At 38.3% G+C, this 24,962-nt stretch overlaps 1 protein-coding gene across 5 annotated transcripts in view; it reads right to left on the reverse strand.

Moving 5' to 3' along the window:
• The window catches only part of CTNNA2 (catenin alpha 2), a 1,359,097-nt gene that overhangs the window by 1,055,130 nt on the left and 279,005 nt on the right, over nt 1-24,962 (reverse strand). For all 5 annotated transcript variants that reach the window (XM_027555570.1, XM_027555573.1, XM_027555568.1 and 2 more), the window contains exon 3: nt 898-1,093. In XM_027555570.1, the coding sequence (XP_027411371.1) occupies nt 898-1,093 (196 nt within the window). The remainder of the gene's footprint in view (nt 1-897; nt 1,094-24,962) is intronic.

A 24,962-nucleotide genomic window follows, 5' to 3' on the forward strand; every position in this document is an offset into this window, starting at 1 on the left:
AATAAAATAATATCCAGCCCTAAAAAGGAAAGGCATTTTGACATATGCCACAATATGCATAAACCTTGAGGACCTTATGCTAACTGAAATAAACCAATCACAATAAGACAAATGCTATGATTCCACTTATATGCATCTAGAGTAGTAAAACTCATCAAAAAAGAAACTCATATAGTGATTGCCAGTGGCTTGGGGGAAGGCAAACTTGGAGGTTGTTTAATAGGTATAGAATTTTAGTTTTGCAAGGTGAAAAAGTTATGGAGATTAGTGACTCAACCATATGATTATACTTTACATGACCAAACTACACACTTAAAATGGTTATAATAATATATTTTATGTGTATTTTACAATTAAAAATTTTAAATATACTAAATAAATAGTATTATTGATAGCTTCCTAGCTATATAATTGATCAATTGGTAGCCAGTTAACCAGATAGAGAGATTTTTGAGAAAAGCCATGAACAGAAAATAGAAATTTTGGAATCATACAAAAGCAATAATAATTTTATTATACTGTATTCTTCTCCTCCCTTCATCCATCAAATCTTGACTTTTCAGTGACTTTATAAATAGAAAGGCTTCTCATCCTATCCTCCCCAAAACCTAAGTTTGACAAGAGAGGCTGGTTTCATTAGCTAGGTGAAAACAATTTGAAGAGCAACAGCAGACATGGGGTGTCTGTAGCTGTGTTAAACTGCCACAACAAAGAAATCTCTACCTGCCTAAATATCTAATTCCAGCAAAATTAAAAATGAGAAGTGTAGATAGAGGCAAAAAAAAAAATAAGACTACTCAAAAGAGTAGTCTTATTTAAGAGTAGTCTTATTTTCCTAGAAAAATCCACTGTTTAAACATCATATACATCCCTCTAAAATAATATTATTCTTCCTACCTTGTTTGCGTACATCCTCAACAGCAGCAACCAGTTCTTCTTTGAGATCTTGACTCTCCTTAGCAATCTGTTCACCTTTTTCCAGAAAGTTCTGAGTGGCTTGTTCTACAGATGCAGCCAGTACATGGGCTTTCTTTGACCTTCCTTTCTTTTTACCGGATGGGCCTTTGTTGCTTGTGTTGACAAGTGTTGTCACCTTGAGTACAAAAAAAAAAATTGTAAAATTCCTCTGCATAACTGTCCAGAAATAGTGTATTATTATCTCATAATTTTAAAATATCCTTTGTATATTAAATCATGAATACATATCACATAGCCTCATCTTAAGGAAAATGTGGAATTATATGGATTAGCATATAAATTAATAGCTATTTATCTCCTGCAGGGGAAAAAAAAAAAGGATGTGAATAAAGGAGGAAGGGCAGACTTGTAAGTAGCTCAAATTTTTCAATCCACTGGAGGTTCTGCTTTCACAGATTGACAAATACAGTGCTGGTTAGAGTACCTAGCTTCAGGGAGGAAAGAAAATAGAATAAACGGTGGAAATGCCTTTGAGCTTTCAGTCAGGAAAACCAGTACCCAAGTGAGCTCAGAAATGAGGACAGAGATGAAATAGTAGTTAATAAATGGTGGACCATCAAAATGCATGATTTACATGTCACTTTCCAAAGGCTTTAAATGAAGATTATTGCTATTTCCGATTTCATCTTATAAAAACAATGTGGTACACTTGATCTGAAGAGCCTGAATGACTCAGTCTCAACATTTGGTTAACCTGCGAAAATTTCCAGAATAGAAACTAGATTTGCATTATCACTCCTTTTCTAGGTATCATAATTTGGATACATATTTCAATTGCCAAACTTCTTTTAGTGCTACATCTAGAGCAATTTAATCTGCTAACAAAGCTTTTAATATCTTTTAAACCTTATCTCCTATCGACTTCTGAATATTTTCTGTCAGTGAGAAGTCTGGGAGGGAAATGAATGCAACTGTTTCATATTCTCTTTAGCTAGTCATCTACACCTCTGCATTATTTTTATCAGATTCATAGGAATGTGGGTGTTGTAGTTTATTTGCACTGAGGTGTCTATCCTGCTTAGCAAACTAAAGCTTTTATTGGAAGTTATCAAGAAAGCTAGTCTATAGAAAAGTTTTAAATGCTTTAGTCTCTGCTCTTTACTCCAAATTACAGAGCAAGCAAAGTGATTTGGCAAGTCACAATCAATGTCTAGTCAGTTTATTGGGAAAGATATAATACCAGAAGGAAAAAAAAGTATTAAAAAAATGAACTAAGATGATGAATGAAGTAGAACCATTACTTCACACATGGTTACTACAGAAATGGGAGCCATCATATTCAGCTTTCTTTTGACTGCTAATTAATTAGATACAGAGAATTAAAGAAGGACTCTCTAAGGACATTTAAGCACATAGACTAGCTAAAAAAAAGAAAGATAAAATCATTAAGAATAAGACTGCCCAAAAATGGTAGTTAACTGTAAAACGTATATGGAGTCAGTCACACTTTATAGTCTTTCCAGTTCACCTACAGAAAGAGCTAGTCACTCAGTTGTGTCTGGCTCTTTGCAACCCCAAGGGCTGTAACCTCTGTCTGTGCAATTCCCCAGGCAGGAATACTGAAGTGGGTAGCTATTCTCTTCTCCAGGGGATCTTCCCAACCCATGTATCAAACCCAGGTCTCCTGCATTGCGGGCAGATTCTTTACCATATGAGCTACAAGGGAAGCCCCAACTTACAGAGGCAACCTTCAGAAGACAGACAGTATGTCTCCAAAGTCAATTTTCTTAGGGACAAGAGCATTCTCCTTAATGTGGATTTACTCTAACACATTGATGTATAAAAGATATGACACTGAAAGATGAACTCCCAGGTAGGTAGGTGCCCAATATGCTACTGGAAAAGAGAGGAGAAACGGATGAAGAAGGAGTGAAGAGGCTGAGCCAAAGCGAAAACAACAACCGGTTGTGGATGTGACTGGGATGGAAGTAAAGTCAGATGCTGTAAAGAACAATATTACATATGAAACTGAAAGCTAAGTCCATGAATCAAGGTAAATTGGAAGTGGTCAAACAGGAGATAGTAAGAGTGAACATTGACATTTTAGGAAGCAGTGAATTAAAATGGACCAGAATGTGCGAATTTAATTCAGATGACCATTATAACTACTACCGTGGCCAACAATCCCTTAGAAGAAATGGATTAGCCTTCATACTCAACAGAAGAGTCCAAAATGCAGTACTTGTGGCAATCTCAAAAAGGACAGAATGATCTCGGTTCATCTCCAAGGCAAGCCATTCAATATCACAGCAATCCAAGTCTATGCCCTAACCACTAATGCTGAAGAAGCTGAAGTTGAATGAAGTTGAATGAAGACCTTTTAGAACTAACACCAAAAAAGATGCCCTTTTCATTATAGGGGACTGGAATGCAAAAGTAGGAAGTCAAGAGATACCTGCAGTAAGAGGCAAGTATGGTCTTGGAGTACACAATGAAGCAGAGCAAAGATTAACAGAGTTTTGTTAAGAGAATGCCCTGGTCATAGCAACCACCCTCTTACAACAACACAAGAGATGACTCAACACCACCAGATGGTCAATACCGAAATCAGAATGATTCTATTCTTTGCAGCTGAAGATGCAGAAGCTCTATACAGTCAGCAAAAACAAGACCAGGAGCTGACCGTAGCTCACATCATGAACTCCTTATTGCCAAATTATTATTATTTTAGAGGGATGTATATGATGTTTAAACAGTGGATTTTTCTAGGAAAATAAGACTACTCTTAAATAAGACTACTCTTTTGAGTAGTCTTATTTTTTTTTTGCCTCTATCTACACTTCTCATTTTTAATTTTGCTGGAATTAGATATTTAGGCAGGTAGAGATTTCTTTGTTGTGGCAGTTTAACACAGCTACAGACACCCCATGTCTGCTGTTGCTCTTCAAATTGTTTTCACCTAGCTAATGAAACCAGCCTCTCTTGTCAAACTTAGGTTTTGGGGAGGATAGGATGAGAAGCCTTTCTATTTATAAAGTCACTGAAAAGTCAAGATTTGATGGATGAAGGGAGGAGAAGAATACAGTATAATAAAATTATTATTGCTTTTGTATGATTCCAAAATTTCTATTTGGTTGAATGGAATGCCTCTTCTTACCCTAACCAGGCACTGTCTAATCCCATACCAACTTTCACCCAAGAGTCATTCAAGATCTACACAGTCCCATTACCTCTCTAACAATTTGCAAGCATATCTTTTGTGCAGGCAAAAGAAAACATAAAAGCAACAGATATACAGAATAATAGCATGAACACGGAAATGTGAAAATGGACATGGTGTTTTCTAGACAGTAAGGAGACCACTCTCACTTGAGAAGGGAGCTGTACATCAATGATAAAGAAAACAAGGTTGACAGATGTGGTGGAATAAAACTTTGAAAGGTTCTGAGGGCTGAGCAAAGGAGTCTAGATTTTATTAGTCAGTGCGAATATTTTTTTGAAAATGAGAAGCATGTTTGCTAAAGTGTTCTTGTTCTCCTTCCATTAATTTCTCAGCCCACTGACATTTTACTTTCATCCCCACACATCTTGAAGCAGAGTTCTCTTTAAACTGATCTCTCACTAAGGTAGTTAAAGAATTGCCTGAATCAAATTATTTTTATCTTATCAGCCTACTCTGTCTCATTTAGTGCTATTGACTTACCTCTTCTTTCTCCTAGAAATATTTCCTGGCTCGTTCTCTTAGCAATATATCTTTCTTCTCCAAACTCTAAAAGCTTTTAGGAAGGCCATCAATCTTACATCTTTCTGTCCCTACCTTTATCTTCTCCCTTCTACATAGTAAAGACTTGCTGCTACCACCAACCATTTCTTTAAAAATTTATTTTGCTGACTATGCCAAAGCCTTTGACTGTGAGGATCACAAGAAACTGTGGAAAATTCTGAAAGAGATGGGAATAGCAGACCATCTGACCTGCCTCTTGAGAAACCTGTATGCAGGTCAGGAAGCAACAGTTAGAACTGGACATGGAACAACAGACTGGTTCCAAATAGGAAAAGGAGTACATCAAGGCTGTATATTGTCACCCTGCTTATTTAACTTATATGCAGAGTACATCATGATAAACGCTGGGCTGGATGAAGCACAAAATGGAATCAAGATTGCTGGGAGAAATATCAATAACCTCAGATATGCAGATGACACCACCCTTATGGCAGAAAGTGAAGAGGAACTAAAAAGTCTCTTGAGAGTGAAAGAGGACAGTGAAAAAGTTGGCTTAAAGCTCAACATTCATAAAACTAAGATCATGGCATCTGGTCCTATCACTTCACAGGAAATAGATGGGGAAACAGTGGAAACAGTGTCAGACTTTATTTTTCTGGGCTCCAAAATCACTGCAGATGGTGACTGCAGCCATGAAATTAAAAGACGCCTACTCCTTAGAAGAAAGGTTATGACCAACCTAGATAGCATATTGAAAAGCAGAGATGTTACTTTACCAACAAAGGTCCATCTAGTCAAGGCTACGGTTTTTCCAGTGGTCATGTATAGATGTGAGAGTTGGACTGTGAAGAAAGCTGAGCGCCGAAGAATTGATGCTTTTGAACTGTGGTGTTGGAGAAGACTCTTGAGAGTCCCTTGGACTGCAAGGAGATCCAACCAGTCCATCCTAAAGGAGATCAACCTGGGATTTCTTTGGAAGGAATGATGCTAAAGCTGAAACTCCAGTACTTTGGCCACCTCATGCAAAGAGTTGACTCACTGGAAAATACTCTGATGCTGGGAGGGATTGGGGGCAGGAGGAAAAGGGGACAGCAGAGGATGAGATGGCTGGATGGCATCACCGACTCGATGGACATGGATTTGAGTGAACTCCGGAAGATGGTGATGGACAGGGAGGCCTGGCTTGCTGCGATTGATGGGGTCACAAAGAGTCGGACACAACTGAGTGACTAAAGTGAACTGAACTGGACTGATAGTTGATTTACAACATTGTATTAATTTCTGCTGTACAGCGAAGTGATTGTTATACAACTTTTTCTATTCTTTTCCATTATGGCTTACCACAGTATATTGAATATGGTTTTCTGTACTTTACAGTAGAACCCTGGTATTTATCCATTGTGTATATAATAATTTGCATCTGCCCATCCCAATCCATCCCTCCCCCACCTCTTATCCCCTGTGGCAACCACAAGTTTGTTCTCTATGACTCTGTTTCTGTTTTAAATATAGTTCATTTGTGTCCTTTTCAGATTCCACATATAAGTGATATCATATATTTGTCTTTCTCTTTCTGACTTACTTCACTTAGTATGATAATCTCTAGGTCAATCCATGTTGCTTCAATTTGCATTGTTTCATTATGTTTTTATGACTGAGCAATATTCCATTGTGTGTATATATATACATATGCTATGCTAAGTCACTTCAGTAGTGTCCGAGTCTGTGTGACCCCATAGACAGCAGCCACCAGGCTCCCCCATCCCTGGGATTCTCCAGGCAAGAACACTAGAGTGGGTTGCCATTTCCTTCTCCAATGCATCAAAGTGAAAAGTGAAATCGAAGTCGCTCAGTCGTGTCTGACTCTTATCGACCCCATGGACTGCAGCCTACCAGGCTCCTCCGTCCATGGGATTTTCCAGGCAAGAGTACTGGAGTGGGGTGCCATTGCCCTCTCCGATATATACATATATACATACATATTCCACAATTTTATCAATTTATCTTTCAATGGACATTTAGGTTATTTCCATGACTTGGCTATTGTGAATAATGCACTATGAACATAGGGGTTCTTGTATCATTTCTAAGTATAGTTTTATATCAACACTCTTTAAGTGGATCTACTCATCATATCATTCAGACTCAATAGCTGTGTCAACTTCTCTCCAAATTTTCAATAAGGTCCCTCTCAGTACATTCCTCAATCTTAGCTCAGAAGGATTCTTGACTTTATCTAGTTCCACCTCAAATATTTTCTCAAAGTCTCTGCCTCTCATTAAAGAAGAGAAAAAATCCTACAGTTCATAGATGAGAGTATAAGTGGCCAATGGTCTTGCCACCGTGACATAATGATGATCCCAGTGAACCCTGGCCAATGGAAAAGCTCAGCAGTAGTCAGAGGTTTGGCACCTATTTTCAGATATGTCATGGTACGGTGCTGTTGTCGCTCAATCACTAAATCGTGTATGACTCTCTGTGACCTCATGGACTGTAGCATGCCAGGCTTCCCTGTCCTTTACTATCTCCTGGAGTTTGCTCAAATTCATGTCCACTGGGTCAGTAATGCTATCTAACCATCTCATCCTCTGCTTCCCTCTTCTCCTTTTCCCTTTAATCTTTCCCAAGATCAGGGTCTTTTCCAATGAGTTGGCTCTTCCCATCAGGTGGCCAAAGTACTGGAGCTTCAGCTTCAGAATCAGTCCTTCCAATGAATATTCAGGGTTGATTTCCTTTTGAATTGATTGGTTTGATCTCCTTGCATTCCAAGGGACCCTCAAGAGTCTTCTCCATACCACAATTCAAAAGCATCAATTCTTCAACATTCAGCCTTCTACACAGTCCAACTCTCACATCCGTACATGACTTCTGGAAAAACCAAAGCTTTGACTATACAGACCTTTGTCAGTAAAGCGTTGTCTCTGCTTTTTAATATGCTGTCTAGGTTTGTCATCGCTTTCCTTTCAAGGAGCACATCTTTTAATTTTATGGCTACAGTCAAGGTTCACAGAGTTTCGAGCCCAAGAAAATAAAGTCTGTCACTGCTTCCACTTTTCCCCCTTCTATTTGCCATGAAGCGATGGGATCACTGTGATATGAGTATAAAACTATGAGACCTATGTCCACCTAATATTCTCATCACCTAATATTCTATTATAGGAATAGACCCTCCATTCTTATACAATGGAAAGTAATGCAATTAGCCAACACCATTTCATCCTTTCTTTTTCTTGCAATGTGTTTTATTGTAAGACAACTTATCTGACTACATCTCTTCTATTTGATCAGTTCTCTGCTTCCTGGATATATAAGCACAATAAACACAGAAGACATTTTCCAAAACGATAAGCTATGGTGAGGGCACTAAGGCATTTTGTCTCAGCAATTGTGTCCATAACCAACAACAGTGTAGTTTGTCTAAGCCTTACCCATAGGGCAGTTGATTCAAAGTAAGCTCTGGAGATTATCACTGTCACCTAGGAACTGTTAGAAATATAGGCTCTAAGGCCCACTCCAGACCTACTAAAAAGAGATTCTGTATTTTAACAAGATCTCTAAGTAATTCATATGCTCAATAAAATCTGAGAAGCACTGAATTCTAGAAAAACGATTATCAGATTTATCATACCTTAGAGTCACCTTGATCTTGTTAGAAGGCAAATTCGTAGATCTTACAGTGCTTCTGTCTATGTATGTCTCTGCTAGGATATTTCACAATCATCACATAAAATTAGGATATGTATCATTTATAGACTTTACTTTCAGAAACAGCAGTTTAGCTGAAGCAAAAGAAAGTGAGAAAGAAATAGCAATGGCTTCTAGAGGTAAATCTTTCCTCTTATTTTAGGGGCCACAACATATAAAAAACAACTTATCAATGAATTGATCAAATGGTTGAAAGGCAATTTTCTCTACTAGGCAATCACAAGAAATTTGGAAAAGTAAAGAGTATACAGATGTGAATGCTGTTACTTAAGCCAATATTTGAACTCACCAGAAAACCAATAAAAGAAAACCAAGAGTTGAAAATTAAAAAAAAAAAAAAAAAAGATGACTTGGGCACCATTTTACTAGATTCATGTACTCTTCAGATGTGGGTAGTAAGACTTTGTGAATTCTGTTGCTGCACTGCTCTGAGGTATTTCATTTGTCATAATTACTCAGCAAACATACAAAGAGAGAGAGCTTTGATTACTGTTGCAGCTTAAAAAAATAGCAAGAGCACTGTGAAGTGAATATTTGAAAACAAAATTATCAAAAACAAGTTGTTTATTCCCAAGCAACTAAAGATAAATGAAAAACTCCTTAAAGAGGAAAACTCTTTAAGGGAGTTAAAATGCTCTAATGGTAATAGAATCTTAAGTCAGGTTTTGAAAAGTGCCAAGTTAAAAAAATAATTACCAAGTAATGAGTCAAAATGTAGTCTTTCTTGAATAACTCCCAGATAACCTAATCTATCTGGGGCTTTCCTGGTGGCTCAGACAGTAAAGAATCTGCCTGCGATGTAGGAGACCCAGGTTTGATCCCTGGATCGGGAAGATCCCTGGAGAAGGAAATGGCAACCCACTCCAGTATTCTTGCTTGGAAAATTCTGTGGATAGAGGAGTTTGGTAGGTTACAGTCTAAGGGGTTGCAAAAAGTTGGACACAACTGAGCAGCCAACACTTTCACTTTCAACCTAATCTAGGGTTTCCCTGGTGGCTCAGATGGTAAAGTTTCTGCCTGTAATGCAGGAGACACAGGAGATGCAGGTTCAATCCCTGGGTTGGGAAGAACCCCTGGTGAAGGGAATGGCGACCTACTTCAGTATTCTTGCCTGGACAATTCCATGGACAGAGGAGCCTGGTGGGCTACAGTCTATGGGGTCACAAAGAGTCAGACTGGACTGAATGACTAATGTACACACACACACAACTTAATCTATTCATTTAGTATTATATAACAAGCATAAATATGGCTTACTATATATGCTCATCTTGTGGTATAGCCCATTAAAAGTTATTTCCTTGCACAGAATCTCCATGAAATTTAAGGTATATGTATACTGTACATTTTGGAGAGAAACCAGCATGATGATACTAGTGCTCTATCAAAAAGAAGTGATAATACAGACTTATAGTAGTCGCACTCATAACTAAAGTAAGATTTCCATGTCATAGAAACTACTGCATTAGAATTTTGTATTGAACTGGTGTTTTTTCCCAAACACAACTCCATATCCTGCTTTAGAAAAAAAGAAGTAATTACAAGAACCATAGTTATTGATGCTTCCACAGCTTCAGAAGTCAGGATTACAAATGATCTTTTGTAATGATGCACTAGTCATCATTTAAAGAGGAATAAGAATGGGGAAACAGTGGAAACAGTGGCTGACTTTATTTTTGGGGCTCTAAAATCACTGCAGATGGTGACTGCAGCCATGAAATTAAAAGACACTTGCTCCTTGGAAGGAAAGTTATGACCAACCTAGACAGCGTATTCAAAAGCATAGATATTACTTTGTCAACAAAGGTCCATCTAGTCAAGGCTATGGTTTTTCCAGCAGTCATGTATGGATGTGAGAACTGGACTATAAAGAAAGCTGAGAGCTGAAGAATTGATGCTTTTGAACTGTGGGGTTGGAGAAGACTCTTGAGAGTCCCTTGGACTGCAAGGAGACCCAACCAGTCCATCCTAAAGGAGATCAGTCCTGGGTGTTTATTGGAAGGACTGATGATGAAGCTGAAACTCCTTTACTTTGGCCACCTGATGGGAAGAGCTCACTCACTGGAAAAGACCCTGATGTTGGGAAAGATTGAGGGCAGGAGGAGAAGGGGATGACAGAGGATGAGATGGTTGAATGGCATCACTGATTCAATGGACATGATTTTGGGTAAACTCTGGTAGTTGGTGATGAACAGAGAGGCTTGGTGTGCTGTGGTTCATGGGATCTCAAAGAGTCAGATACGATTGAACTGAACTGAAGAATAATTCTCATCATTTTGTATTTGAAATTTCCTCCCAGTTATCTGATATTGACAAGGTAGATCAGGATGTATGTTCACTGATACAGAGTCCTGGAAGCATGCATTCTTAAGCTTTGAAGGTAAGGTTTTATCATATCTAAAACAGACTTGAACTGCCACTAGTTGATTACTACTATAAAGAAAGCCTATATGTAATGTTTCCCATTTATTACTTTTGATAGACTCATTCCCAACTTTTAAATAGGGCCTTCTCACTCAGATGCTTTGGTATCTTCCCCCAAATACTTTATCTTGAAGAGTATACAGTTTCCAACTTATGGTGGTGTGACTTACAGACTTTTCAACTTAACAATGGTTAGAAAGTGATACACATTCAGTAGAAATATACATTCATTCTTTGAACATTGATTTTTTATCTTTTCCTGGGCTAGCAATATGTGCTATGATACTCTCTCGTGATGCTGGGTAGCTGCTGCTGCTGCTAAGTCACTTCAGTCATGTCCAACTCTGTGCGACCCCCTAGACGGCAGCCCATCAGGCTCCCTTGTCCCTGGGATTATCCAGGCAAGAACACTGGAGTGGGTTGCCATTTCCTTCTCCAATGCATGAAAGTGAAGAGTGAAAGTGAAGTCACTCAGTCGTGTCTGACTCTTAGCGACCCCATGGACTGCAGCGTACCAGGCTCCTTGCCTGGGATTTTCCAGGCAAGAGTATTGACTGGAGTGGGGTGCCGATGCTGGGCAGAGGCAGCCTCAATTCCCAGTCAACCCACCATTCCATGATCACAAGGAGAACTTGTGACCACTTATAACTATTCTGTACTCATACAACTATTTCATTTTTCACTTTCAGTACAGTATTCAATCAGTTACATTAGGGATTCAACACTTTATTTAAAATATGCTTCAGTTATCCATATACATGTATCTATTCTTTTTCAAATTATTTTCCCATGTAGGCTAAAGAATGGAGAAGGCAATGGCACCCCACTCCAGTACTCTTGCCTGGAAAATCCCATGGACGGAGGAGCCTGGGAGGCTGCAGTTCATGAGGTCGCTAAGAGTTGGACACGACTGAGCGACTTCACTTTCACTTTTCACTTTCATGCATAGGAGAAGGGAATGGCAACCCACTCCAGTGTTCTTGCCTGGAGAATCCCAGGGATGGGGGAGCCTAGTGGGCTGCTATCTATGGGGAAGCACAGAGTCAGACACGACTGAAGCGACTTAGCAGCAGCAGCAGCATAATGAGCTAAATTTCTTGTAACCTCCAAGGAGTATGATCTAGATACATTGCCATCCAGAACTTGTATTCAGTTGTATTGTATTCAGTATTCAGTTGTGCTTGAAGGAAGTTCAGGCCACCTCTCTCTCCACCCATTATATATCTCAAACACACTAAAAAAAATAAGCAAAGAGAGAAATGGTATTATACTGGACACTGGTGGAAATGTTTATACTGCCTCACTGTTTTATCACTTATCTCAACAGAGGGGTACTCACAAAGGGCAGCAGAAAGCTTACTGTGTGCAATCTGAAGTCATAGATAGGATATCATTCTTAACATAATACTGAGAAAGTTTTGTATGATTCTAGTACTTCCAAGAATACTGGAACCTCTCCTTAGAAGCTGGTTTGACTTTATTTCATGGACATTAAATTGTGTAATAGATAAATTGTTCCTTTTTGCACTAATTTTAATTTAAAAAAAGGCTTAACCAAAGTCCATGGCCCTATTATAAATGATATAGTTTAATACTTACTATTACTGTATTAGTCTAAATCTTCACTCATCTATACTCATATTATATATTTTTTTAAACCACTGTCCTTTAAGGTATGTTAACATTTCAGTATTTTATATATACTTTAAAATCTCCAAAAGTCTTTAATGGAATACAGAAGATACACATTTTCCCCACACTTTTAAATATGCAAAGTGAGGATGAATTCTATAATCTTTACCATGTAAAAGTTACATTTGATAGAATTTTATTTTTTCTTAAAGGTATTTAAATATATATATCTTACAATTGATGGTATCTTAGATATAATAAAACATGTAAATCAATCACATGAAACCAACTTGTTTAAAAGATCTAGTAACAACATAGATTTTCCTAAAATCTGCATAACTTTCAAAATGTCTACAGGTACAGCAATGAAAAATGATGCTCAAATTCAAGACACTGAAACAGTGTCAGAATTCTCTGTAAGAGCAACTACTTAGAATTGGGGATTTTAAGTGAGTGAAGTGTTTCCATTTTTAAAAATCCTAAATGTTCTAAACATTAGCGCTCATCTGAGAAAATCTCATGCTGTTCTTAATGTTCCCTGAAATTGAAGAATGACTAACCTATGTTCATGATTCACTATTTTGAATTTAAAGTTCAAATAAAATGAATAAAGAAACTAGACTATTACAAGAAAGAGTAGACACACACAAATCTGAAACTGCAATAAATAAAAACTATTTTCCAATCAACACTATGTTAACTAAAGGATCCAGCTAAACAAAGCTTCTGTAACTGGAAAATTCATCTAGTCTTTTTACTATAATCTTTGATTGACAACTCCACTTTGTTTGACATCTTCCTTCTTTAAAGTCAGTGGATTCCAACACAGGGTACAAACACCCTACGGGACATAGTGGATAATCCATGGGATCCAAGAAAAATGCCAAGACACTATACTGGCTTTTTTTCTAAAATAAGAATTAAAAGTTAAGCCAGAGTAATGTTTCATACAATGACTTAAACTGGTGCCACCATCCCACTTCTACATCAGATGGCCTTGAGCCACATATGACAAGTGGGGCATTTTGAAAGAAAGGTGAGGTCCACAAATCCAAGGAATTGGCAGTGGTGAGTTTTGCCAAGAAAATGCATTGGTCATAACAAACACCCTCTTCCAACAACATAAGAGAAGACTCTATACATGGACGTCACCAGATGGTCAACACCGAAATCAGACTGATTATATTCTTTGCAGCCAAGGATGGAGAAGCTCTATACAGTCAGCAAAAACAAGACCAGGAGCTGACTGTGGCTCAGATCATGAAATCCTTATTGACAAATTCAGACTTAAATTGAAGAAAGTAGGGAAAACCACTAGACCATTCAGGTATGACCTAAATCAAATCCCTTATGATTATACAGTGGAAGTGAGAAATAGATTTAAGGGCCTAGATCTGATAGATAGAGTGCCTGATGAACTATGGAATGAGGTTCGTGACATTGTACAGGAGACAGGGATCAAGAATATCCCCATGGAAAAAAAATGCAAAAAAGCAAAATGGCTGTCTGGGGAGGCATTACAAATAGCTGTGAAAAGAAGAGAAGCGAAAAGCAAAGGAGAAAAGGAAAGATATAAGCATCTGAATGCAGAGTTCCAAAGAATAGCAAGAAGGGATAAGAAAGCCTTCTTCAGCGATCAATGCAAAGAAATAGAGGAAAACAACAGAATGGGAAAGACTAGGGATCTCTTCAAGAAAATCAGAGACACCAAAGGAACATTTCATGCAAAGATGAGCTCGATAAAGGACAGAAATGGTATGGACCTAACAGAAGCACAAGATATTAAGAAGAGATGGCAAGAATACACAGAAGAACTGTACAAAAAAGATCTTCACGACCCAGATAATCAGCATGGTGTGATCACTGACCTAGAGCCAGACATCCTGGAATGTGAAGTCAAGTGGGCCTTAGAAAGCATCACTACAAACAAAGCTAGTGGAGGTGATGGAATTCCAGTTGAGCTATTCCAAATCCTGAAAGATGATGGTGTGAAAGCACTGCACTCTATATGCCAGCAAATTTGGAAAACTCAGCAGTGGCCACAGGACTGGAAAAGGTCAGTTTTCATTCCAATCCCAAAGAAAGGCAATGCCAAAGAATGCTCAAACTACTGCACAATTGCATTCATCTCACACGCTAGTAAAGTAATGCTCAAAATTCTCCAAGCCAGGTTTCAGCAATATGTGAACCGTGAACTTTCTGATGATCAAGCTGGTGTTAGAAAAGGCAGAAAAACCAGAGATCAAATTGCCAACATCCTCTGGATCATGGAAAAAGCAAGAGAGTTCCAGAAAAACATGTATTTCTGCTTTATTGACTATGCCAAAGCCTTTGACTGTGTGGATCACAAGAAACTGTGGAAAATTCTGAAGGAGATGGAAATACCAGACTACCTGATCTGCCTCTTGAGAAACTTGTATGCAGGTCAGGAAGCAACAGTTAGAACTGGACATGGAACAACAGACTGGTTCCAAATAGGAAAAGGAGTACGTCAAGGCTGTATACTGTCACTCTGTTTATTTAATTTATATGCAGAGTACATCCTGAGAAATGCTGGACTGGAAGAAACACAAGCTGGAATCAAGATTGGCGGGAGAAATATCAATCACCTCAGATATGCAGATGACACCACCCTTATGGCATAAAGTGAAGAGGAACTCAAAAGCCTCTTGATAAAAGAGAAAGTGGAGAGTGAAAAAGTTGGCTTAAAGCTCAACATTCAGAAAACGAAGATCATGGCATCTGGTCCCACCACTTCATGGGAAATAGATGGAGAAACAGTGGAAACAGTGTCAGACTTCATTTTTCTGGGCTCCAAAATCACTCCAGATGGTGACTGCTGCCATGAAATTAAAAGACGCTTACTCCTTGGGAGGAAAGTTATGACCAACCCAGATGGCATATTCAAAAGCAGAGACATTACTTTGCCAACAAAGGTCCGTCTAGTCAAGGCTATGGTTTTTCCTGTGGTCATGTATGGATGTGAGAGTTGGACTGTGAAGAAGGCTGAGCGCCAAAGAATTGATGCTTTTGAACTGTGGTGTTGGAGAAGACTCTTGAAAGTCCCTTGGACTGCAAGGAGATCCAACTGGTCCATTCTGAAGGAGATCAGCCCTGGGATTTCTTTGGAAGGAATGATGCTAAAGCTGAAACTCCAGTACTTTGGCCACCTCATGCAAAGAGTTGACTCGTTGGAAAAGACTCTGATGCTGGGAGGGATTGTGGGCAGGAGGAGAAGGGGACAACAGAGGATGAGATGGCTGGATGGCATCACTGACTTGATGGACATGATTCTGAGTGAACTCCAGGAGTTGGTGAGGGACAGGGAGGCCTGGAGTGCTGCAATTCATGGGGTCGCAAAGATTCCGACATGACTGAGCGACCGATCTGATCTGATCTTATACTTCAATGTATACCTAGTTAAGAGGATTTAAGGATTATATTAACCAGTTTCCCAAACACATACAAAACACCCTTGCAAAGCAGATCAGAAACTTAAATGGACCCACGCAAAAAAACATGAGATTAACGATAGTACTAAAAGTGTGACCACCATTCAACTACAAGCAAGGATCCCCTCCCCTTTTAACTTTTTATTTTGTATTGAGGTATAGACAATTAACAAACAATGTTGTGATAGTTTCAGGTGAACAGTGAAGGGACTAGGCCATATATATATACATGTATCCATTCTCTCCAAACTTGCCTCCCATCCAGGCAGTCACATCACATTGAACAAAGGTCTCTGTGCTATACAGTGGGTCCCTTTTGGTTATCTATTTTAAATATAGCAGAGCATATATGTTCATTCCAAACTTCCTAATTACCCTCCCTCTACTCTTAATATAAGTTCTTTGTCAACACTTTGTGAGGCTGAAAAAAAGACCAGCTATTCAGAGCTGAGAATTTGAAATATATATGTACATCCATTACTTCTTCTAACAATGAATCTCATTCCAGTTTCCTTGAGATATTTGATGCTAATGATGGCCTAAAGCAACTATGATTTGCAAAACTCTAAAAAGATTAAAGCATATAGAAGATGTAACCATTTAAATTATATATTATATATTTACTTTTAGTGAAAAGTGGGTTTATTTATTATTTTCATTATTGTTCTGTTCATAAGGTAAGACTGTGTTTCCCAGGATCCCTTGGAGTTTGTGCGGTCAGTTAATAATTCTAACCAACAGAAGGGGAACCTCAAGTGATATGTGCTCTTCTCAACCTGGGCCACTTACACCTCCTCTGTGATTTCTCCCCCAAGCTAGAAATTTGGAAACAGATGTTGAAGATGATGAAGCCACAAGTTGAAAGGCACTGAAGCCCTTAAATTTTCCCTTGGAGGTAATCAACCCATGGATCAGAAAGGCCCGTTTGGATATTATGTCATGAAAAGAAAACTTCTATGATATTAAGCCTCTGATATTTTGAGGTTTATTTGTCACAGCAGCTAATATTAACTACATCACTATTATTTATGGATAATATGTATGTGTACATATATATACATATATATATGTAATGTATATATTGTAAACAGTCATGGTAAGTCTAGTTAACCTCTATCACCACACATACATTTTTTTTCTTGTGATGAGAACTTCTAATATTTACTCTCTTAGCAACTTCCAAGTCCACATTATAGTACTATTATCTATAGTAACCATGTTGTACATTACAACCCCAGGACTTATATCTATGCATTCATTTTGTTTGTTTGTTTAGGTTCCACATGTAAGTAAGATTATATTTGTCTTTCTCTGACTTATTTCACTTAGCATAATGCCCTCAAGGCCCATTCATGTTGTCACAAACAATAAAACTTCTTTCTTTCCTATGGCTAAACAGTCTTCCTCTGTGTGTGTTTATATATAACTTTATTTATTTATTCACCCGTCCAGGGAAAGATTATTTCCATGACTTGACTAGTGTAAACAATGCTGCCATGAACAGCATGTTCAGATATCTTTCCCAGTTACTGTTTTATTTTCCTTTAGATAAATATCCAGAAATGGAATTGCTGGATCATATGATAGAACTGGGAAATAGATGGGGAAACAGCGGAAACAGTGTCAGACTTTATTTTTCTGGGCTCCAAAATCACTGCAGATGGTGACTGCTGCCATGAAATTAAAAGACACTTACTCCTTGGAAGGAAAGTTATGACCAACCTAGATAGCATATTCAAAAGCAGAGACATTACTTTGCCAACAAAGGTCCGTCTAGTCAAGGCTATGGTTTTTCCTGTGGTCATGTATGGATGTGAGAGTTGGACTGTGAAGAAGGCTGAGCGCCAAAGAATTGATGCTTTTGAACTGTGGTGTTGGCGAAGACTCTTGAGAGTCCCTTGGACTGCAAGGAGATCCAACCGGTCCATTCTGAAGGAGATCAGCCCTGGGATTTCTTTGGAAGGAATGATGCTGAAGCTGAAACTCCAGTACTTTGGCCACCTCATGCGAAGAGTTGACTCGTTGGAAAAGACTCTGATGCTGGGAGGGATTGAGGGCAGAAGGAAAAGGGGACGACAGAGGATGAGATGTCTGGATGGCATCACTGACTCGATGGACGTGAGTCTGAGTGAACTCCGGGAGTTGGTGATGGACAGGGAGGCCTGGCGTGCTGCGATTCATGGGGTCGCAAAGAGTCGGACACGACTGAGTGACTGACCTGATCTGATGATAGAACTATTTTTAATTTTTGAAGAACCTCCATCTGTTTTCCATTGTGGCTCTAGCCAAATTACATTTCCAATAACAATGCACAATTCCCTTTTCTCTACAAACTGTGTATATTTTATTATTGTATATAATATGTTAGGTTCAAAAATGTAAACTTATTTAGAAAAATAAAGAACACATTCACTAAATCTGTATGTATAAATACATGCACAGAAACAAGCAAACATTTTTTAAAACCATGGTACATTACTATAATAATATTTGGTAGATAAAGCTTTGGGTAACAGTTTTTCACATTTTATTCAGCTTTGTAGGCACTTCTTTCCATGAACTGCTGTGAATGTTTCCATTTTCCATATGAAAAAGTTTAAAAGAGCCAAGCCCTTTTCTTAGGCAATATTCAAAAGTCATTCTCCTCACACCAATTCAGTGACCTAGGCATAACCTGATAGTTAACAGCATGTTTCTGATAACAAAAAAACAATAGAGATTAAGATAACATTGAATTTATTTTTCAAGTCAGATTACACATTTTCTCTTTAGGTTATGATCCAATTACTGAATCTAAGGATTATTAAATATGGAAGTTTAAGAAGCCATCTAATGCCTTTAGTAAATTGGGACATTCACATAGATATTGTTAAATAAGCCCATAGATATAGGTACATTAAATTATTACTTATACAGCCCAACATGTTTAAAATACTCATTCAAATTTTTTCTTGTGGATTTTATAACCTTTTACTCATTTTTGATTTGAGGAGACAGGTATCTGTTATCTGAGAGAATTTTATCTAAATATGCTTTTAGCTTTTAAAGAAATAAACTTGGACTTCGCTGGTGGTCCAGTGGTTAAAAGTCCACCTGATAATGCAGGTGATATGGATTCGATTCTTGGTCAAGAACTACTGAGCCTGCATACCTAGAGCTGGTGCTCTGCAACAAGAGAAGTCACTGCAATGAGAAGACCGCTCATTGCAAGGAAGAATAGCCCCAGCTCACCACAACTAGAGAAAGCTCATGTGCAGCCACAAAGACCCAGCACAGTGAAAAATAAATAAGTAAATTTTAAAAAATAAAGAAATAAACTGTATTTGGTGCTAAATATATGAAAACATAGTTGTGACATACATAAAGTTATAGGATAAATATTTTTCCTCCCCCTTATCAATTTGAGAGAGCTTTAAGGAACTACTGTTAAACACTTGATGATATCCCTCATGTCAGGATACTTCCCTCAATACTACCTACCTTAATACACCTCACCAACTACCAGCCAGATTTTCCACCTATTCAAAATCCTTACCAAGATTGCACCAACCATGCATATTCTATTTCAGTCCACCCACAGGCATCTTAAACTATCCATTTCCTCTGGACCCAAACGATAAGTAAAACCCAAGGTATAACTGAGCACATGACACTCCTGCTCAGATCAGCCCTGTGGTTAGAAATAGCCTATTACACCTCCCCTTGTCAGTGAGAGGCTTTCCTGGTGGCTCAGCTGGTAAAGAATCTGCCTGCAATGTGGGAGACCTGGGTTCAATCCCTGGGTTGGGAAGATCCCCTAGAGAAGGGAATGGCTACCCACTCCAGTATTCTGGCCTAGAGAACTCCACAGACTGTATAGTCCATGGGGTCGCAAAGAGTCAGACACAACTGAGCAACTTTCACTTTGTCAGTGAGCTCTGCATTACTGGTATTTTCAAAAGTTATCAATCAACTCAAGTATGGGGTACAACAAAACATGTTAATCGGTTTTTGAGCAATCACAAAAGGTCATTTAGAAACAGATGGACACATTCAGCAAACACTGGTGATGCCACAAGTGACAGCAGAGCTCCCGGAAACAACACTTCTAGTAGCAAATCTAAAAGCATCCGTGAAATCATACTTACAATGCAGGTAATTCATTACTTTATCACCATGCTCTATCTATTCTTATATCACTTGTTAATATTTGTGCCTAGTAAGACTACTACGTAGAAACAACTTTCAAAAGTAACAGATTTTAAAACAAAGAAACCTTGCAGTAACCTTAAAAAAAAAAGAAAAAGAAATCCAAATTCTAACATGGACCAGAAGATTTTAGCCTAAATTCTGCTGATCTTAAGTTAACAATAAAACAGAATCAAATGGTCAGGCTATTCAGAAGCATAATGTCTTTATGCTTACCTAGTATCTTAAATGCATTTAAAGAAAATTTTCCAGTGGGAAAGTAGTAATATAAACTTCATCACAGGAAATAAAAATGATGTGTTCATTTTCTCAAACACTTTGCAGTAGCCATTAAATATATCTTTTCTCTTTTTCTCCCCTCACTTCCTCTCTCTCCCTCTTCTTACCCCCCTCCCGTGTATGTATGTGTACACAAGCACACTCACCACACATACAGAAGGGAAAACACAGGCTAGAAATATTACTATACCATTTTGACTTTTACATTTTTTTAATGACATATATTTTACCTTTTTTATGCTTAAGATTTAGTTAACCGCTCAAGTCATATCCAACTCTTTTCGACCCCAAGGACTGTAGCTCACCAGGCTCCTCTGTCGAGGGGATTTTTCAGGCAAGAATACTGGAGTGGGTTGCCATTCCCTTCTCCAAGGGATCTTCTGGAACAAGGGACTAAAGGGGGTTGTGTCTCCTGCATCTCCTGCATTACAGGTGGATACTTTATCATCTGAACCACCCATTTACTGGGCTGTAAGCACTGTACAAAGAGATCCATATCACATGTCATTCATTCATGCATACATATATTCAGTATTTATTCAATATGGATGATATACCAGGGAATATTTGGATGGTAGGAATACTGTAGTGAACAAGGCCAGGTCCCTGGCTCTTGGAAAATATAATCAAATGGAGGAAATAGACAATAAACAAATAAACAAGTTAAAACAGACTTCCAACTTAATATGGAGATGTTACTGTTCCTAACTCACCAACAAGACATCAAAGGCATATATGCACAAGGAAAAGGTACAGAGAGAAGATGACAGGAGATGACTATGGGTATCAGTAGATCACTGAAACCAACAACATTTTGGAAGCTGGGAAACAGAAGGACATGAAGGTAACTAACTCAGTAGACCAAAGAAGGGTGGCATATATGCCCTTAGCAATGGGAACATAATAGTTCATGCTGCAGAACTCCCAAGGAGTTCAGGACTCCAAGATCAGGTACCTCTAGAGGCAGGGGTGCTGTGAGGGGCTAAATAAAGTACATGTGACATATATTTTTAAAATGTGTCCGATTCCAGATTCTGATAACTATCATGTTTGAAATGTAAATTTCAAGCCACTCTTTGAAAGCATTGATAAAGAGGCTTTAGATTCTTGGTAAACACAAAAATATAATGACTAGAATTAAAACTAAAGTGAAAAATACAGAAGCCATAATATTAGCACTTCTTGGAACAGAAGTAACATTACTAGTCTCACATAAAGGGAAGGATACTTGCCAGCCACAGAGGATTCACCTAACACAAAAGCAATAAATTCTGAAACAAGATTTCTCCACTTGCATATTTAAAAATAGTTTTTCTCCAAAATCAAGAAGCAAAATAATACCACCCAAACCTCTTCCTTTCTATTGCTGATTGGTCTTTACTCTAGAATCAAAATTAATCATTACTAATAATGCGACCTCATTTTTTCCTTAAGAGAACCCTAAGCACTAAGTGTTCCTAGATATGCTCAGGTTAACACACACACAGCACAAGTCTGTGAGAATGAGGAAATGAAAGTGTTATTGCTATTACTCTGATAACAACATGAAGCGCTGAGAAAGTCACTTGCCGGAGCTCATAAAGCCGACTGAAGGAGAAGAATTCTGGTTTTAATGTGTCTGAGTCTGGCAGTTTATTCCCCTAAGACAATGTTCAACACATATTTGCCTCGTTTTACATACAGTAGAAATTTCTCAAACCAAAAGCAACTAACTGTATTTTATAGCTAGAAAATGGATGTGGCTACACAATTTCATTACAGTGTGCATGACATACCCCTTTTTAAAATGTTCCCTTTCTTCCAAAGATATAATTACATCATCTACTGACATTTTCTGAGTTTGATATGTAAGTGTACTTTATTATTCTCCCATTAAGCTACAAGCCGCTGATAAAATGCCAATGGCTTGAATAAAGAGCACAGTGACATTTTACTGCAGGGTCACTGAGCTATGGACAGAATGCCAGCCCTCCACTTGAATGTATTGCATATTGTCTAGCTGTGTTTCTTAAGCATCACTTCTCAAAGGCTTCAAGGTTCTTGGGAATTGTTGATGAAATAAAGGGGAAAACGAGCAGGTTCTAATTATCTTGTCAAGATTCTTCTTGTGAACATTTATTTGGACAACTCACAAAAAAGCAAGCATCTCATTTACTAATTAAGAATATCATTTCTCTTAAAAAAATTGTATTAGTATCTTTGAAATTGTAGAGTGGGGTCTAGAGGATCAGTCCTGAAGCAACACTGCATATTGAAATGTCAGTAAAAGTGCAATGGAGAGAAGGCAGGCTTTGGAGCTACCATGTTTCATCTGGCCAAGAAATTACTCAATATGAGACTCAGTTTTCTATTTTGAAAAATGAAGGTAATCATATATACCTCAAAGGTATGTTCTGGGCTTCCCAGGTGGCGAAAGCAGTAAAGAACCTGCCTGCCAATGAAGGAGACATAGAGATGTGGGTTCAATCCCTGGGTCAGGAAGATCCCCTGGAGGAGAGCACAGCAACCTACTCTAGTATTCTTGCCTAGAGAATCCCCATGGACAAAGGAGCTTGGAGGGCTACAGTCCATAGGGTCGCAAAGAGTCAGACAGAACTGAAGCAACTTAGCATGCACACAAGGTATGTTCTGATGTTTAAATACAACAGCTTATTTAGAATACTTAGCTCTGTAACAGAGGTGCATGTGTCTGTGCTAAGTCACTTTCTAGCAAGCTCCAGGAAATGGTGAAGGACAGGGAAACCTGACATGCTGCAGTCCATGGGGTCACAAAGAGTGGGACAAGACTGAATGACTGAACAACAAATCCTTTGTATCCTAAATAAGTAAGTGGGAGATTACTAATTTAACAAAGAAGTTTCTGATGTCAAAGGGATTAAAAGGAGTCTGGAGAAGGCAATGGCACCCCACTCCAGTACTCTTGCCTGGAAAATCCCATGGGTGGAGGAGCCTGGTAGGCTGCAGTCCATGGGGTCGCTAAGAGTAGGACACGACTGAGCGACTTCACTTTCACTTTTCACTTTTATGCATTGGAGAAGGAAATGGCAACCCACTCCAGTGTTCTTGCCTGGAGAATCCCAGGGACAGGGGAGCCTGGTGGGCTGCCGTCTACGGGGTCGTACAGAGTTGGACACGACTGAAGTGACTTAGCAATAGCAGCAACAACAAACGAGTCTCAGAAATTTCCTTTTCAGGGATCTTCTAGAGTAATTTGGGTGTCTTACTGGAAGCCTTCTGGGGCTCATGGGGAGCCCTGCTGATGCCTGGGAACCATTCGCATTTCTTGCATGCATGCACTGTGCTCAGTCATGTCTGACTCTTTTGTGACCCCATGGACTATAACCCGCCAAACTCCTCTGAACATGGAATTTCTTTACCCAAGTATTTTATGAAGTTCCTCATAATTTCTTTAGATATGCACTTCATGTTTTTTTTTTCGTTATGTTTTTATAACCTTCTAAACTGGCATGCAAAGAGTTGACTCATTGGAAAAGACTCTAATGCTTGGAGGGATTGGGGGCAAGAGGACAAGGTGACGACAGAGGATGAGATGGCTGGATGGCATCACTGACTCAATGGACGTGAGTCTGAGTGAACTCCGGGAGTTGGTGATGGACAGGGAGGCCTGGAGTGCTGTGATTCATGGCGTCGCAAAGAGTCAGACACGACTGAGACTGAACTGAAATAAACTGGCAATACCTATATAGCACCATTAAATGAGCTTAATTGCAAAATCTAAATTTGCATTTTCTTTACTTTTTTCATATAGACTATGTAGAGTAGTTCAATAACTTTTAAAATTGAATATTTACATTGTGGAAAATTATACTTTTAGCAATGTGCTAGTGGTTCTGAAGAGCAGGAGCTTTGCTCAGCCAGGAAGTCTTAGGCAGGTGTTTAATTAGACTAATTAACCTAGTCACTTCCGGTTTTCCATTTACTCTTTGTAAATGCAGATAAGCAACACAACTGATTGCCTCATTAGACTATTTAAAACCCACTCACTTTTTATAGCCAAGGAAATTTTTGAACTCAAAATTACAAACTCAAAACATAACATGTGGTCTCATTGCACATATTTTTCTTGCTCTAACCACCATTTTTCTAATTTGATTTTTTCATATAACTTTAACAATATTAGCACAGGGAATAGAGTAATAAAACGTACTCCATATATAAAGGACATAAAAGCTACATGGTTTACTGCTCTCACAGCTTTTCTCAGCACAGATAAAATATGTCTTCCTTGCCTGACTCACTCTTAAGAAAAATCAATATATTTTGTTGGTCTAGGGATCAAATCTGAAAGACTGGTCTCATTAACACTATAACCACTTTAATCAACTGGCAATAAATCTCTTGTAGTTAGCAAAATTCAGATGGAGAAGAACAAAATATAATCTTCCTTTTCTTATGTTTCTTATTCCCCTACCTATAGACATTAAAGATACCTTCAAAATTCAATTTTAAATCACCAGCCTACACAACAAATTCAAGACCATTTTAGGTCCTGTTTATATACTCTTGAGTAGTGTGCATACAAATTAGTGTGTACATATACATATATAGAAAGAGAGAGAAATAGATATATATAGATATATAAATAGACATAGATAATGGATATAGATATATTTTCCCAG

The sequence above is a fragment of the Bos indicus x Bos taurus genome, chromosome 11, assembly GCF_003369695.1.
Source record: "Bos indicus x Bos taurus breed Angus x Brahman F1 hybrid chromosome 11, Bos_hybrid_MaternalHap_v2.0, whole genome shotgun sequence".
Taxonomy (NCBI): domain Eukaryota; kingdom Metazoa; phylum Chordata; class Mammalia; order Artiodactyla; family Bovidae; genus Bos; species Bos indicus x Bos taurus.